At 36.0% G+C, this 18,626-nt stretch overlaps 1 protein-coding gene across 6 annotated transcripts in view; it reads right to left on the reverse strand.

The window, feature by feature from the left end:
* Positions 1 to 18,626, reverse strand: part of SCAF8 (SR-related CTD associated factor 8) — a 198,680-nt gene that overhangs the window by 119,349 nt on the left and 60,705 nt on the right. For 5 of the 6 annotated variants that reach the window (XM_060167252.1, XM_060167250.1, XM_060167251.1 and 2 more), the window contains 8 exons: positions 16,846 to 16,946; positions 14,225 to 14,338; positions 13,100 to 13,256; positions 11,103 to 11,236; positions 9,337 to 9,481; positions 7,523 to 7,591; positions 4,733 to 4,951; positions 2,037 to 3,504 (listed from right to left, as the gene is read on the reverse strand). In XM_060167252.1, coding sequence (XP_060023235.1) covers positions 2,051 to 3,504; positions 4,733 to 4,951; positions 7,523 to 7,591; positions 9,337 to 9,481; positions 11,103 to 11,236; positions 13,100 to 13,256; positions 14,225 to 14,338; positions 16,846 to 16,946 — 2,393 coding nt within the window. In that variant the 3' untranslated portion in view covers positions 2,037 to 2,050. Of the gene's footprint in view, positions 1 to 1,383; positions 3,505 to 4,732; positions 4,952 to 7,522; positions 7,592 to 9,336; positions 9,482 to 11,102; positions 11,237 to 13,099; positions 13,257 to 14,224; positions 14,339 to 16,845; positions 16,947 to 18,626 lie in introns of those variants that run through there. The other variant, XM_060167253.1, reaches the window with a different exon arrangement.

Raw genomic sequence — 18,626 nt, forward strand, 5'->3', positions numbered from 1 at the left:
TAATCCAAGTGAATGTCACTTAATTTTGATAATGATAAATGTAACTAAAGTAGTTTGAGAGAAATCTCAGTTAATGTAATTTCCTTAAGGACAAGGCTAAATCTTTCCAGAATATTAAAACTTTGTACCAATGTCACAGTTTTTCCCATTACCCCAAGGAAATGATCTGAAACCAACTCGAAATTATTGGACTGAATTCAATTACCCTAGAAATAAACACCAAACTCCCCCTCTCATCCACTTTTCCAAAAAAACAAAATAAGTAACGTACTATTTCTATTTCAGAACCTACAAGAAGAAAAGACTTTATTTTTGGCGAGAATCCTTAAAGATCTATAGATCATCAGAGGGAAGCAAAAACCACCCAACGTTCAATGGCTGGCGTACTCCATCATTTCTTCTGGTGTGGGGTGGGGTGGGGGGGCTTGACAAATGTAACTTAAGAATTTTAGGTAAATAGAACCAATGAGGAATTACTGGAATAGGAGACAAAGCAACTGTTCATGGGACCAAATGAAAGCCATCATTAGAAACGGAAAAACACCAATGGTTTTATATATATGTGTATATATGTAAAACCCAAAGGAGAAACAAACAGCAAATAAATGAAAAGCAAAAGCAAAAACATAATAATAATAAATAAAACAGGAAACTTATCCCCAACTTTTCTGCTACTCCGTTTACCTTGGAGGCTAATCTGAACAGCATTATGCAGAGCCTACAAAACACATGACGGACACATTGTTTCTGGTATACAAGTTAATGTTTTAAAATCCACCAACACTACTCTACATTTTGTGCAACTGAGAAATTCACTTCAGGCAAGTGACCAGTAAGTACTTCAGTATAAGCACTATCTATGCAGAATAGCAAATAGTGTGAAACAAAGCAATGCAAGCATTTACGTGGAATTCAGCTTGATGCTAAATCTGGCTTCATGCTTAACTGTATTAAAAGAGAACGGCCAAACTGCCAATGTATTTCTTTACAGTATTTCTTATTTTACCATCATAAAGGCTAAGAGCTGTAACTATGAGCAATGTCAATTAGCCAAATTGCTCTTATTTTCTATCCAGTTTTAAAGAATATTTTATTATCTAAACTACCAACTTCCTATTTTTCTCTGTATGTGCATGAAAATAGACGTACAGAGAAAGAAAACTCTACGTATGACTTATGCAATAAATATACACAGATATTACACACATACTAATGAGACTGCATGATTTTTATATCAAAGTACACGCTTTTTTCAACCACATGGTTCTTTGTTGTTGTTATTACGAGTTAATAGAAAAATTCTGCAACAACTAAGCACATGCTGCTAATGATCCATGGTTTTAAGAATCTGTAGGTTAAAAAAATACAATTCCTAGAACACTGTTATCAAACAAATAAGTTTTATTGGCATCTAAAAACAAAATTCACCCAACATTGAAACGTACTTTAATATTTATGTTGTTTTCTTTTTTTCTTTTTTCTTTTTTACTCACTGCAGTATGAGGAACAAATCACAAACACTTACTTTGGAGAAACAGAGACCATAGTGTAGATTTTACAAAATCACTTTTTAAAATCTCTGTATTGTGCTCCTCAAATATCTAGAGCCAGTCTTTGCATAAAATATCACAGCTTTGTCTATTACCTTAAAATTCTGCAGCAGCCTAAAGATATGGATAAGATATACCACCGTTTGCTATTTTGAAATATATCTATTACCATATCCAACCTAATGGTAGTATCTAAAAAATTCTTTCTTCCATAGGAAGTCTCTGACAAGCTGTTATTCATTTCCTTGAAGTTAAAAGAATCTGGGGCAACATTTATATTTTATCAGAAAAATAAAAAAATGTTTACCTACCATGTTCATATTAAGAACAATGTCTATACAAGTCAGTTGTACAATTATTTTAAGAGAAAGGTGAACATGAACATCAGATTAACTTAATTCTGGCAGACAAAAGTGAACAACTATGGTCCAGTCAGCCATTAATCTATTACAGAGAGATGACAACTTTACAAAATGTATCTTTTACCTACTGAGTGATGATTATGTCCCCTCAGTTTCTGTGCTTTCTACCACTGGTTCACTCTCTATATCAGCAACTGTGTCACTCTTCTCCTTGTTTATTTCACTTGAAGATGTCAGTTTTTCATAAAGTTCAGGATCACTCTGCGCTGGTAAAGGTGGTGGCTGAGCATGTCTCTCGGTATTTTCACCATTAACCTGAGGCACATTATCACCTTTTCGCTGAGAAGTGGCCCCTTCAAAAAAATCAAAAACCCGAGCATGAGGAGGGGGGACCCAGGTGTTTTGAATTCTATCTCGTCCAAAACGACTTCCATTAATTTCTCTGCAGAAATCAAAATCTCTGTCATCCCTATCCCTTTGCCTCTCCCAGGGTCTTCTGCGGTCATCAAAATCTCTGTGAACTTCTTGTCCAAATCCTCTGTTCCAAGGACCACTTCTAGGATCAAACCGATAGTTTCCAGACCGAAATCTACCTCTTTCTTCATGTAAGCCTTTTGGACCACCATAGACAGGCAGAACCCGATGCTCTCTCTCGTCAAAATCTCTATGCCCCCAGGCCTTCTCTTGAGTAAAGCCAAAGTGGTCTCTTCGACCAAGATGATCTATGCCTGGCCTCACAAGGTTCTCTCTAATATCTACAGGAGGTCGTCCAAAGTGATCTCTACCGTCTAATGGAGGCCTTCCAGGACCTTCTCTTGGATCTACAGGCCGTCCAACCACATCCCTAACATCCACCGGGGGAGGTCTACTAATGGTTTCCCTGGTTTCTATGGGAGGAAACCGGTAATCTCTATCTCCTTCCTGTTGAATGTTATCATTCCCAAGTGGTATCCTTTTTTCTGGATTAGCAACGTTGTCTACACTTTGTCTTCCAGGAACTAGAAAAGGTCTTTCAGGTGGACTAAAAATATCTCCTGGAGCAAAAGGACCACGGGGTGGTGGATGAAGAGCTGAATCAAGCACCGCTGGGGGAGGGAGTCCCCGCTGAGGTGGAATTCCAGGCTGCATTAAAGGGAATCTTGGTCCAGGTGTCTGTGGTATTAGTCCTGGACGAATGTCTAACATTGGCATTGCAGGCATCCTTTGATTAGAAAGATTTAAAGGGGGTAAATTTTGAGGCCCAGCTGGTGGCTGTGTTCCCAAAAGTCCAGAAGTATTTGGAACACTGGGTGGCTGTACTCCCATAAGTCCAGAATTGTTAGGTATATTTGGGGGTAGCATGCCCAGAAGTCCAGAACTACTTGACACACTTGGTGGCTGTATTCCCAAAATTCCAGAGTTATTTAGAATATTTGGTGGCTGGGCTCCAATAATCCCAGAACTATTGGAAACATTAGATGGCCGGACTCCAAGAATTTCATTATTACTTGATACATTTGGTCTTTGGACTCCCAGAATTCCAGAATTGTTCGTCACATTTGGCGGCTGTCCTCCTAAAATTGCAGAGCCACCTGAAACATCATTTGGAATCACTAAAATGGAAAGAAGAAAAATAACACAAACAATCATTCTGGTGTGAAAAGGAAACTATGTTTATAATTATTAATGCTATAATTTCCAGCAGTTAGTTTAATCAGCTACTTGTATCCCCCCAAGAATCCACAGGTACACTAGATATTAAAAAATTAAAGCTAAAATTAATACCATACGTAGTGAAATTTAATATTAAAACATAAGTGGGGCTGCTACCTAAAATCTTTACATGAATCTTTTTAAGTTAAATAAAAATATCAGGTTTTATACTGATTCTCCACCTTTAACAAAAGTCTTTCTAAAGTACAAACAATTCTTAATATACTAACAGTGGTGCCATAAAAGAAGGACTTTGGTCCTGAAGATCCAGGGGCAGTACAGGAATAAAGACACAGACGTAGAGAAAGGACTTGAGGACACCGGGAGGGGGAAGGGTTAGCTGGGACGAAGGGAGAGAGTGGCATGGACATACACTACCGAATGTAAAACAGATAGCTAGTGGGAAGCAGCCACATAGCCCAGGGAGATCAGCTCGGTGCTTTGTGACCACCTAGAGGGGTGGGATAGGGAGTGTGGGAGGGAGACGCAAGAGGGAGGAGATATGGGGATATATGTATACGTATAGCTGATTCACTTTGTTATAAAGCAGAAACTAACACACCATTGTAAAGCAATTATACTCCAAGATGTCAAAGAAAAAAAAAAAAAAAGATGTATAGTGTAGCCAAAAGAACACTGAGCTTGCAGGTTTAAAAAATCTAAAAAAGAGAGTTTAATTCCTGGCTCTGCTACTTAAAGCCTGTGTGTGGCATCATGCAAGTAAATAAACTGCTTTACGGTTGCAGGAAGGAAAAAAAAAAAAAAAAGGACTCGCTGCTTTCAAAACTATATTTATCTTCTAGACCTAGCTGGATATCTGGTAGTAGTTACTTATAACTAATACTTGTTTGTTTTAATCTTTCTGTAAGTATACATATTTTGTGCAATCTTATTTTGATAACACATTAAAACAGTTCCAATAGGCCAAAAACAGGAGGAGAAGGAGTCTTAATGGAAAGGTGTCAAAATCTATACTATCCTGAAGAGAATGCCAAATTTGTTTTTAACAGGAATTTTAGGAGATAAATGTTTTACACATTCATGGCACCTAAGAATTAAACACCAATATAGAGAAGTAGTGATTATGATTTAGCTATGTATCTCTGGGGATTTCTTTTTTCTTTTTACCTGATCTGGTGTTTTCACCAGAAGAAATCTGGTGGTCTATAAGATGAGGTACTTTTTCTTCAGGCTCTGCTTGTTTAGTTGGAGGATTAAAAACACTTCCAGCTGGCAGAGTGGAAGTAGCAAGACTGCTGGCAACAGAACCACCTGGCAAAACAAGGCTACCAAATCCAACATCTTTCACAGTTTCTGGAGTCATAGATAATGGCGGCTGCACTAAAGCTGTTTAAAGAAGGAGAATATATATTTCAGATTTAATTAGCTAATCAATTCATGTGCTAGGTAAAAATATTAAGTATGACCAACACTGGTCTTGCCAAAGTTTTAAATGACTTCCTATCCTCTTTCCCCAATTATTTGGTAAGACTGCTCAGTTAATATGACATATGTGAATTCTCTTCTGGTCCCCTTATTTTGTTTATAATGAAAACTAACTTCTGGCAGCTTGAGTGTTTCACTTAATGGCATCTCTGTATCACCTAGCACATTATATAATAACTGATGCTCAAAGTGACAAATGAGTCATCCTGAAGAAGCTAAATTATATTTAGAAAGCTTCATTTTTTAAAAATAGGGAAAAACAACAATTTTTAGAAATATTTTCAAGAGAAATGTTTAGTAAAATAAGGATCCATACTTAAGAACAAAATCCCAGCAATTAAAAAAAAATCATAATTTTTCAAGGATGCCAGTACGGGAATATCTAAATATAGAGAAATGATTGACGAAAACCAACAAATATGAGAGTGAAAATCTGCCCAATCCCGTTGAATCTGTAAGTACGAGGGTCTTTACATTCACTACCATTTGTCAAATGAGGCAGGAAACTCATCAGGTGAGAACTACACATAAAAAGGTAAAACCATTTCCTTTTTATAAAGATATAAAAAAGGCATACAGAACGGGTAGAAAAACTCTTCTGTATATGTCACCTGTATGTTAAAAAACTAAGCTAGAGGAGTATAAAAATCACACACAGAATTTCTAGTCAAATTTATTTCACAACACTACTAAATCATGTACTTTGGGATTTTAGAAACTGTTATCCTCACATTTAACTCTGGACTACCTAGACAAACTGTTAGCACAGAACAGAGCTGTAAAACGGATAAAAACCAACCGGGATGATGTATGGGAAGTATGAGAATTAGATGAGACAGTGTGAACAACCGGGGGGCAGCTGGTACACAGCGGTGTTTCTCCTTCTCCTTTAATTGACCCTCGGTTTTCCAAAATGAACAGTGTAAGGAGAAACGACTGGGAGGGAGGCTCTAAGTAAGGTGAGTCTGTGAATGGTGAATTCAGAAACGGCTTCTGAACACTTTTCTAATTTTCAGAAAGAATAAACAATTCTTCCTAATTAACCAACAGTAACACAAAAAGGATTCTAATGTTGTCTAAACACTGAAGGAGAGAAAAGAGTTTAAAAATGTAAGAAAAGTGGGTTATAACACCAAAACGTAAAACTGTATCATATACACTCTCTTTACAATAAAGTCCTTTGGTCTAGTATTAGGCCAAAAAGCTCTCAAAAACTGATGCAGTCATCTCAAAAGAATAGAGAAGTAACATGAAAGGCTCTTACTGTCCAAAAATGAACAAACTGAACTTCAAAAAGAAAGGTGAATGCAACCACTTGGAAGTAAAAATGCATTAATCCATAAACACTACTAAAAGTGAAGGAGAAAAAAGTAGAGGGAAGGGAGTGGAGAAGGAGAAATAAGAGAAATCCTCCCCCACCTTCAGTCACTGGATATCACAGGTAATATCCACAGAACTCATTACTCTGAAAAATTGCACTTACAGGCAAGAATTTAGCTTCCCCTGTACAACTGTACTTCAAGGTAACTAAATACTACTAGTTGATAAGAGAAAGTTTTTCTTTACAGAAAAAATCCCTGCTAAGAAATGTGGAAGGAATTACAAAATTCGGAAGGTCACCACTTTGCAACTAATGAAAAGTAGATTTAGCAATAATAATCAAAAGATGAAACCATCTGATGAAAATTTGAAGGGCAACTTTTTTAAATGACCAGGTCCCACTATCTGAATGCTCTGATCCATTATGACATCATTAAAAGTGGGACAGGCTTCCCTGGTGGCGCAGTGGTTGAGAGTCCGCCTGCCGATGCAGGGGACACAGGTTCGTGCCCTGGTCCGGGAAGATCCCACATGCCGCGGAGCAGCTGGGCCCGTGAGCCATGGCCACTGGGCCTGCGCGTCTGCAACCTGTGCTCCGCAATGGGAGAGGCCACAACAGTGAGAGGCCTGCGTACCGCAAAAAAAAAAAGTGGGACATGAAGGCACTGCACAGGCTCCTGATGTGATATAATATCAAGTCCACAGCACCCCACTTGTTAAGTATTCTTATCAAAAAAGTTGAAGCATATTCTAAACAATCCTATGGTGCTAAAAACTTTCTATTTGCAGGAGATTCAAGGAAGATACCACAAAGAAGCAAAAAAACCAAACCCATTATTTGGGATCTTGCATACAGAAGTGAACTGCTTTTCAACAAGTCAAAGACATGAAGCATTTTTAAAAAGGGGGGTGTGGGTGGGGCTGCTCTAGATTAAGACATTTTATACATAAAACAAAAAACACAAATTTGATACAACAGAGCAAATCTGAACTGTCATATGATACTGTTAATTTGTTAGAAATCATTTAACCCAAAAAATGCATTTGTCTGAAAACTTCCATGATAAAAAAATTAACAATAATTCACAAAAATGAGAACCAACACATTATCACTATCATAAAGAAAGAAAATTCTTAAAGTAGAAAACTCACATGTTGGTACTACTGGTGGAATAGTAGGTGGTGGTACAACAGGTGGTGGAACTGGAGGTGGCATGAAACCTACATGGAAAAAAAAAAGACCAAAAATAAAATAACAAAAAGTGTTACTTTCTTTTAAATCAAACATTCCAACAGCTATAAATGAAATCCTACATTCTTAAAACAGTCATTACTACCTCATATTTATGAATATATTTTCCATTTAAAAAATTACTTTTATATACACTACCTTATTTGATCCTCCGTAAGCTAAGTAAAGCACAGAGAGCCCCATCATGAGCATATACTACTTATTTACTTGGCATGCTCTATGCTGCTGTAAAATCAACGATTAAGTCAAGCTAGGCAACCTGTTTATATGTTAGCATGGTGACTGTACGGGAAGTTAAACATTGTATTTCAAGCGGCTGATAACATATGCAATAATGTCATCTGTAAAATGTGTTATTGTACTTCTCTGATGTATATGCTGTTTACCCACTATATCAGAATACTTTTATTAACCTTGGATGTTACATTTTATTTTGAGCACTGAAACAAATCTTAATAAAAAATAAGGAATAAATAAAATAAATTTAATATTGGCTGTTTTATGATTTTAAATATCATATGATCAAACTATAAACCTGCTTCCCTGCATTTTTAAAATATAGAGCTACCATTAAATTCCAATAGAAAATAGTGGCTAAGAATAACGGGAAAAAAAGATATGTGGTTTTCAACAAATGAATGCTAGATAAAGACTCTATAAAATCCATGTGGTATGGTTTTTGAAAAAATCATTTAAAAATACCTTCTGAGAAAAAATTTTAATTTTCAATCACAAATACAGATTTGTGATTGAAGATATCTGATGAGTAGTTTTCCAATATTTAAAATATTAAAAGATAAAGTTCTTATTAAAGTCTGCATCAATTTCAAATTATGTATTAAACTGTAATTTAAAAAATTTACATTACATGACAAATTACAACCGTTTTCAGACAATGAATTTACTTTTTGGCCTTGTTGACAGTTTTTAGGAACTCTATTCAATGACTAAGAACTTAAATTACAGAAGTCAATTCAGTACTTCTTTTCTATAGTACACAAATAATTCATGAAGTTCAAAAAAAATAGTTCTGAAAAACAACATATATCGTTTGATCCCTTGTATTATCTCTCTCCTTTATTTGTCTAAGCCTTCCACGATCTAATACGAAAAGCTCTATCTCTAACCTATGTAAGCAATTATTTATATTTAATTGATAAATGTTAAGTAACCTATAGTTTTTACCTAGAAACGCTTCAAGGAACTTGTTTATCTATAATTTATTAGGTCAAAAAAAGTATTATGAATTCAATTAGCATTTTAAGATATACTATAATTTCTAATGTCAAAATGGAAATCTAATGATTTTTAGGAGGACTAATCTATATAATTTAATGCATACTTTCTGATGAATGGGTGATAACTATAGAGAACTTTTATATAAAAACTTCAACATGAATTTTAAATCATCTTAAGGCATTTCAATGATTTTAAAGGATTCCATTTCTTTTCTGTCAGTGCTTCTTAAAGTGTGGTCCAGCAACAATACGCATCAGCTGGGAACTTGTTCGCAATGCAACTGTCCTGCCCCACCTCAGTTCCACTGACTCAAAAGGAGGCTGGGCCAGCAACCTGTGCTTTAACACGCCCTCCAAGTGATTCGCATGTAAGCTATGGTTTGAGAATCACTGCTCTACAGCGTTTAAACCTGGAAAAAGAACATTTTAAATGATATTCTAAATAGAGTTGAAACGATAAGATGAAAATTTCTTACCAGGAGGTGGTTGTGAAGGGTTAAAACTTGCGCGGAGAAAAGGCGGTGGAGGAATTGGACTGAATCCAGGAGGAGGAACTGGCATTGACACAGGAAATGCTGGTGGGACTAAACTAACTGTAGGCACTGCTGGAGCTACTGGAATCTTTTGTGGATAGAAAATAAAAAGTCCATGTATCATTTTATCCATCTGCAACGATTACATCTTAGGACAACCAAAGATAAATTATTTCTGTTTCTTTTATAGGAAAGTAACAAATATCATTATATTAAGTTGTTTTGGTTTTTTTTCCCTTCCTTTTTGTATTCTTATAAGTGAACTTACTTGAGGTAAAAGCAAGACAGTATTTTTCAACAAACAGTATGTGTAGAGATTGTGAAATCTACCTTACATTCGAGTGATGTAAAGATGTGGGCACCTACTTCAACAGTGAATAGCATGCTCAATTTTACACTGCCATCTCCTACTACGTTTATAATACCTAGCTATATTATGCGATCTAATCACCATTAGGAAGCATGTCACTAACAGCTTTAAAATGGCTGAATTTCTCATTAATTTGTTTTCTACTCTTAATCATAAATTCTTTTACTCATCCTAGGTACAACAATTCCCAAATATTTATCTGTATTATGGCATGGCTGTACCCCTCTCCTAAAGTTCACACTGTATCAATGGTCTATTCAACATCTCAACTTTGCTGTGTAGTAAGACACTTCAAACTTCACATGCATAAAACTGAACTCCCAACTGTCCTTCCCAAACCACACTTCCACAGTCTTTTTCATTCTCAGATAATGGTAACTCCATCTTTCCAATTTCTCAGACCAAAAACCTTGCCTCTGCTCTTCCTCACAACTCAAATCTAACCACGCGCACTGGCCACACCATGACAATACACCTAGGATCTGACGACTTCTCGTTGCCTTCACTGCCATCAGTCCAGTCTGAGCCACCATCATCTCTCACCTGGATTGCTGCAACTTTTAACTGGTCTCTTTGCTTTAATCAATGCCCACTATTCTATTCTCAAAATAGTTGCCAGTGTAATCCTTTAAAACTCTAAGCCAGACTGAGTCACTCCTTTCTTCAAAGTCCTCTAATGGCTCCCCATCTCAGAGTGAAAACCAAAGTCCCCCTAGAGGTCTCACTTACACTAAGTTGCCTCTCACTCACTTTATTCTTGTCCGCTTGTTATTCCAGGAACACACGAAGCATGCTCCTGGCTGCAGGCCTTTGCACTGGTTGTTCCCTCTGCCTTTAACGCTTGCTTCAGATAGCCACATGACTAACTGCCTCAGCAACTTTAAGTTGTGGCTCAAATGTCTTGTTCTCAATTAAGTCTACCTCACCATTTTATTTAAAATTTTAAACACCTACCTAGGCACTCTTGATGACCCTTGTACTACCTTCTCCCCTCCACAGTATCTTATAAACTTATTAATTTTATATTTTCTGTCTCCCCTATTGAGAACAAACTCTCCGTAAGGGAAGGGATTTGTGTTTTTTTTTCCCACTGATGTATCCCTATTCCAAGTGCCTAGAACAGTGAATGTCACAGAGCAGGCAATCAATAAATATTTGTTCAATAAATAAACATTTAAATATGAATTACACTTTTTCTAAAAGGAAAATTTCAAAAATGCTTATATTTAGTATTAATATATTTTGGACAATTTCTTCTAAGTTTTATGAAGTAAAGATGTGAGTAAAAACAAAACTGTAAAACACCACATTAAACAATAAAAAAACACCCAGCACTAACCTGTAACATAGCAACAGGTGGAGGGAAAACCTCTGCCTGGGTTGTGACCACTGTCTCCTTTTCAACTGGAGGTGGGCTCTGAGTTGTCTGGACCGTCTCTTTAACGGGTTCTGAGCTTTTCACACTTTCCCACTCTAAACAAAATATTTGAAATTGATTTCCTCTGGATAGGTGCAATTTTTCATTTTATATGTACACATTTATTTCACATCTGAATAGTCCTTCATACCTTGGCACATCTTTTAAGATGTGTCCACAGCTGTCGGTGCCAACCTATTTGGTTCTGCTGAGATAAATCTGATTAGGGTACTAAGGAGTTCAAAGCAGCATGACATGAGGCACAAATCAAAGACACTAAAATATTCAGTCTAGAGAAAACACTTAAAAGGGATATAACAGATACGTATCTCAAAGGCTGTCTGATTTAAGACAAACCAACCTTATTCTATATTTAGTCATAAGGCATAAGGGGAAACAACAAGTACTAACCCAGTACAGAAAGATCTTTCTGAAAATACAAAAAAATGCAAAAATAGAACAAAGAGGTTCCTCCACAGGTTCGCCTCCCTTAAAGCTCAAAGTCATGAGAATGACTAGTAAGACCACATGACTTCGCCCCTCTGCACCTCTCTGACTTCATCTCCTACTACTCACTCCTCACTATGCTCAAGCCATACTGGTCTCACGACTTTCTAACAGACTTGGCGCTTGCTGTTCTCTCTGTATGAAACACTCTTACCCAGATAGCTGCATGTCTCACACCTCTGAATACCACCTTCTCCATTAGACCCTCTTCAACCACTTAAAACTCCAATAGCTCCACACCCATACTGCCTATCCCCTTTCCCTGTTTTTTCTTCTTAGAACTTAACCAACACTGAAATACTACCTAGTTTATCTATCTTATTTATTATCCATTTTTTTCCCACTAGAACATGGGTTGGCAAACTCTTCCTATTTGTAAGTATTTTAGATTGTGCGGGCCATGTGTTCTCTGTTACAATGACTCAACTGTTGTTGAATTTTAAAAAGTCATATACAATAGGTAAACACAACTGAGCATGGCTGTGTTTCAATAAAACTTTATTTACTGAACAGGCTGCCAGTAAGATCTGGCCCATGGGCTGTTGTCAACCCCTGTACTACAATGTGCACTCCAAGAGAGGAAGGATTTTTGTCTGTCTCACTGCTATAATCCCAGCTCCTAAAGTTATGCCTGGCACACAGTAGGAACTGAAATATTTTTTGAATGAATAAATGTTCTGGAGGAACATCCATCCAAAAAGGAGAGAGAAAGACAGCGAGAGAGAATGACAAGAAGAAAACAACTGAAAAAGTGTTTGAAAATATGTACATTGGCCTGAGAACAAACATACTATTCTGAAAATTAGCTAATTTTGGTAGAAGAGCTAAGATATCAAGAAATAAGTATAACATATTTCAATTCTTTCCCAAGCATCCATTATTCTGTGAATTTATAACTGAAAAATTTTAAAACAAAAAGACAAATTTTTCAAAAGAACGGGCCAGATTATCACTTGGTTATAAGCTTTCTAAAGCAGCATGAATCTGAACTACAGCTCTCCGAGATTCTATTCCTGGCATCCTCAACATAGATACTAATCAAAATAGTCTAGGAAGCTTTTTAAAGGAATTTCCTAAATCCCCGGTTCTCATTGAAACTCAAGTGACTGAAAAACTTAGTCTTTACAAGCCTCCATACATACAATGCTCTCCAAGACTGAAACTTTTTAAAAGACATATATAAAAATGCTACATTTAGAGTTTTAGAACACTATCTATATACTCTGACATTTATGGAATAGATCCCATTAAGTATACACATTGAACAGGGTGATGTTTCACTTTTTCCCCTCTTCTGCAGGATGGGGAAGAACCAGGAAATAAACACAATTCATCCCAACATGTAAAACTCTTATCAATTACAACCCCTCAAGCATATTTTTAAACAATAAAACTACCCACAGGGCTCTTACCAGTATTTACAGTTTCCTGATCAATCATGCCTCCTTCTGCAAAACCTTCCAAGTCATCCACTTTAACTTTTTCCCATGGTATATATGTTACTCCAAGATCCACATCCCAGAATTGTTTGTATTCTGTTTTTACACCTTTGTTTAAAGCCCAAGCAATCTATCAGGAATGAGGAGAGGAAAAAAGAAAGCTCATGTTTACTGTAAAAACAAGGTAAAACATACAAAATCATATGCTAACAATGCAAATATGAATAAAATTAGTTTTAAAAATCAGCTGGACAGGCAAAGCATCACTGCTGGAATAACAGTAGCCAATGAAATTTTTTCCATGTATTTTCTGATTTTGTTTGTAAAATAAAACCTGCATTAGATAGCGGTGGTGTTTATAATATGGGATTTATTTCCACTTCTTACTATGGCCTTAAAACAACACATTTCCAGAAATAAACCAAATCTACTTTTCACCATAAAAATGTCAACCTACATTAGCGATAATTAGAATAGTTAAACAAAATCTTGGTACTCCAAGAGACCAGTGACACTTTAGCTTACATAAACTCTCTGCCATAAAATGAGAAAGCACGGGCATATTAACTCCCTTGAAAGTCATTTAAAAATTTTTAATTCAGTTGCTAAAACTATGGAATAAATTAACTCCAAATAGCAGAAATAAAATGTAAATTAGTTATAAGAAGTAAAAATGGAAAAATACACAATAAATACTCAAAGACTAAGAGGAAACAAATATACATAAATAAACCCTTCACAAGGGCCTGAGTTGTATAAGACAAGATGTTAAAAAGGAGACATTAATAATATAATTAAGGGGTAGGATTAGGAAGCATTGGGAAGGAGTGAATGAAAGACAAACTTGTAAAAATAAAAAAGTTCTGCTCATAAAATGGTGCCCGGGTTGACTAAGAATACTGTGCATGTGTGATTTTCAAGAACTGCTTGAATAAAATTTTGGTTATTGCTTTACCTATAGCCAAATTCTATAATTTAACAATACTAAAATAATAAATTTGTCAAGGTTTGCCTATAACATTAAAGAAGACGACGAATTAAATACAGGAAACATTCTAACAATACAATAAAATAAGAGCACGTGCCCCCCAATCTCACCTTAATGACCTTGGACCCAATTTTATATGACCCGGAACTAAGTTTCTGAAGAGCCCGAAATGCATCTTGTCGATGAACCATGCAGACATAAGCACAGCCCCTGGGAGGAATCATCTATTAAAAAAATTATTTTCTTTAGAAAGGGTGTTATGAGGAGGGCAAGTCATTTCTGGCATTTTATAGTTTTAATGGAACAGAATATTGATTATTAATACTGAATTGTTTCCCCTTTTCTTCCTCCAGCTATCTGTTTATTGGTAAAATTCAAGCACAATCAGTTGAAAAAAAAATTCAGAAGCTAGTTGGGTCTCATTCTAAGCCATTATATATGTGAAATCTTGAATATCACGTGTCAACTAAAGTTTTAACACACAATGAAGAGCTATTAAAACAAAGCAATGTATAGACGTGTATATAATACCACCAGATAAAAGGAAAACAATACTGTACGGCCAACATATTTGAAGGCATACAATTTATTTACAGTAGCATTTAAATTTTGCCAAATGTTATGTTGAGTAATGTGAGAAGGATTTTGTTTGGGGGAAGTATCTTACCCTTAATATAAAGTCCAAAATCTACAACAAATAATAAAACTAAAGCTTTTCAATTTTATAAAACTTAACTTTGTCCAAGTACTTCTGGACAAAGATTTTAATATGAATAAGAAGATAGCCTCAGTGTAAGGATCTCAAGAGGTTTATTTACAAAGCATTTAACTACTCTATTAACTACCAGATCATAAAATTATCTTTAATGTATTAACTCAGAAAAATACACAGAGCATTTCAGTTTCTTTATGAAGAACTCAAAAGGTATTCATCACTTTGTTAGTACTTAATACCTAATAAGCTCTCGCTGTCAAAGTAACGCTTCCCTCAGCCTTGCTAACAGCTGTCACTTTAATACCAAATTTCTCGAAAGAGAAGTCTATCCAACCCCTTATACAATTCATCTCTTGCAATGTAGATCCAACCCCTTACCAACCCACCGAAAATATTTTCTTCGAGCTAATGACCTACAAAATGCTAAATCTAATGGACTTTTCTCAGTCTTCAAACTCCCCCAAAACGAAGTGAAAGGTTTATAAATCTTCCATTAATTTTTCAAATCCTGGATTTTATCACTAGCCATTCAGTACACTTCAGTTCACAAAATAACTTAGTGCCTATTACTTTTAAGTACTACACTCTTAAAAGGTAATACAGAAGAAGAGAGAGACAAGGCAAACTAATGTCCAAATGACTGTGGTATAAGAAAGACTACAAACGTCATAAGCAACGTGAAAATACAAAATGCTACTTGGATTCGGGATCTGTTCAGAGCAGTGATTCCTGGCTTTGCATCAAAATCACCTGCGTAATTATGGCACTTTGATAAGAATCTAAAGGTACTGATAATGGGCATCCCTATATGGGCATCCCTATTTTTTCAAATGTCAACCCGTTTCTGATATGCAGCTAGAGCTGAGAACCACTAGTTTAAAGGCAGCGGAAAATCAGAAAAAATTTCAGAGGTTATATGATCACAGACTCAGAGATTACTTATGTTCTGACAGGTGAAATTTAAAAAGACAAAAAGAGAAGCCTACAACACTTTCATGGTGTAAAAAGAGGAATCTGAAATACCTAAGTTGAAACACTCAGCCAATTACCTATTAATTAACCAATCAATCAGCTATTTATTATCTGTGTAACTTAGACAAATCATTTAGATTCCTCACTGGTAAAATAACAATATTTGAATTACTTAACCAGCTTCTTGTGAGGCTCCAAAGAGATCATACATAGTTGAAAGTAAAATACAAAATGGTCAAATTCAATTTAAATAAAGAGTGCTGTTATTAACACCAAAAAGTCAAGTTTGGCCATATAAGGAATGTTGAGAATATAAGGAATCTAAGACTAGAAAGGAAAACCAGCCAATTTCCTGGTAAATAATGATAAAAAGGTCCAATAGACATAAAAATATAATAACAGTGAATAAAATCAGAGAGTTAAGGAACAAGACTCCTCAAATGACTATTCCATTATCTTTAGCCTCAAGGAAAAACAACAGCCCTGCAGGAGGAAGAAAATACTCAAAGGTGGAGGCTGGGTTCACTGAAAGGATCAAGCTGAGGAGTGACTGAGCTATGCTGTGGCCACACAGGTTTTCTTGCCTCAGGTTTGCTCTGAGAGGAAGAGAAGGGGAAGGGGTGGGAAGTGCCTGGCAAAAGACTGGGACCTCAAGTCCAGTTGTGTCTCCACCATTACCTACGTGCTCATGTGCAGGTGATTACAATTCTAACTCAGTTTCTTCACTTTCATTAAAAAAGAAATTAAACAATATCACACATAACGGTTCCTGCTAACTCAAACATTCGATGTTTTTAGGAATCAACTGCTATTACATTGCTATAAAACTCCTAAGAATATTTTGTTAGACTTCCATTTAAAAAAGGAAAATTAATTAAGCAGAGAGATAAGCAACAGCAGAGTAAACATAAAAACGATTAGAGTCGAACAATCCTTTTAAAATTTGATTAAAGGCAGATATTGCTGGGCTAATTAGGAACCAAAGTGACTCTGAAAACTCCCTATTTTTTTTTAACTTTAAATTATTTAAGAACTGATACTTACATTAATGGATTCAATCTGTCCAAACTCTTCAAACAGGTTGGTTAAATCTTGCTGTGTTGCCTTCTTGTCTACCTGGCCAACCCACAGAGTAGTACTACATACTGTCAAGATATAAGAGACAAATAACCCAAATCACATAGACAGTTACTTCTTTCAAGTAGCTGAGGAAAAAACACTAGTAACAATAATAAATTAAAATTTCAGATAGTATATTTTAAATACTTGTTAACAGACATTTTTATGTTATGTTTAAAATCAACTAAAATACCAGGTACCCATTCACATCTATGCCAAGTCAACTTCTTGCATTATCACCTGTTCTCAAGCGTGGCAGCACACATCAGTCACCTGTGGATATCTGGAACCCACTCTAAAAGATGATGGAAGGTATGGGGTATGACAGATCAGGAACTGGGAGTTTTAAAATTCTGTAGGTGATTCTAATGTGCAACAAAGTTTCAAAACCACTTCTCATTGCAATCCTATCTGTGTACCTTTTAAGTATCTTTCTGTACTGGAATGATTAAATGGATGTTTCTCCTAAATCAACAGTTAAATCTTATCCTTAAGGAAAGAATAATTATACACAAAAAATATATATACAAAAAGGAAAAGGCTAATTTAGAACTCATTATCATGAAAGACTTAGGGATACTTAAGGGCTGGAAGCCACTTCCCTTTAAGAAATAAATGCTACATGTGAGACATCTTGCCTACTTTGAGCTGCACTGTTCATGTCTCCATGAACATCTCCTTTTCCTGAAAACACTGACTTTAAAAATATTTACAGCTGATATATTTGCAGAGTTTTAATATATTTGGATTTATGTCAATGTCATTTAAAAAAAAAGAAGTTTCCAGCTTTTGGGTTATCTTTCATCTACAACACAGCCTAGAGCAGGTTTTACTCTAGAGCTAAGATGTCACCATTGCAATGTGGGTTTCACATTACATTCTACTGAATGTGGGTTTCAATCACGTCTCCATCTCTCTACTCTGGCTGGTCAGAACTTGAACGTCTTCCAGGCCTGTGTGAGCTTTAGGAACCTGTTCAGCTAACAGATGCCTGGAAATTGCTCTTTCCCTGCTCTTTGTTCTTTGCCTCATGCAGTCTTACCCTGTGCATAAATGACTTAATATTCAACCAAAGTCTCAAAGGGCAACATATTAGTTTTCTTTTGCTGCTGTAACAAAACACCACAAACTTAGTACCTTAAAACACAAAAAGGTATTCTCTTACAGCTCTGGGGGTCTAAAATGAGTCAACAAGGCTGCATTCCTTCTGGAGGCCCTAAGAGAGAATTTGTTTCTTTGCCTTTGCTAGCTTCTACAAGCTATCTGCACTCCTCAGCTCATGGTCCCAACCCTCCATCTTCAAAGCCAACAGTGTAGCATTTACCAATCTCTTTCTCCTTTCCACATTCACATCACCTTTTCTCTCTGACCCTCTCCTCTTGTTTCCCTCTTATTAGGACCCTTGGATTACACTGGGCCCTTCCGGATAATCCAAGTTAATCTCCCCATCTCAAGATCCTTATTAATCAGATATACAAATGTAAGGTAACATATTTAGAAGCTCCAGTGATTTGGACATGGACATCTCTGGGTGACCACTATTCAACCTACCACCAACCCTTAGCAAATTTCTGGACCTCTTTCACTGAACAGTTCCCACCTCTTCATTACTCTGTTCTACATATTATAGCTGCCTTAATCTCCCCAAAATCTGTTCCATGTTTCCCCTACTCTTTTGATATTGTCTCTCTACAAATTTTTCCCAT

Source organism: Lagenorhynchus albirostris, chromosome 12 (assembly GCF_949774975.1).
Source record: "Lagenorhynchus albirostris chromosome 12, mLagAlb1.1, whole genome shotgun sequence".
NCBI lineage: Eukaryota > Metazoa > Chordata > Mammalia > Artiodactyla > Delphinidae > Lagenorhynchus > Lagenorhynchus albirostris.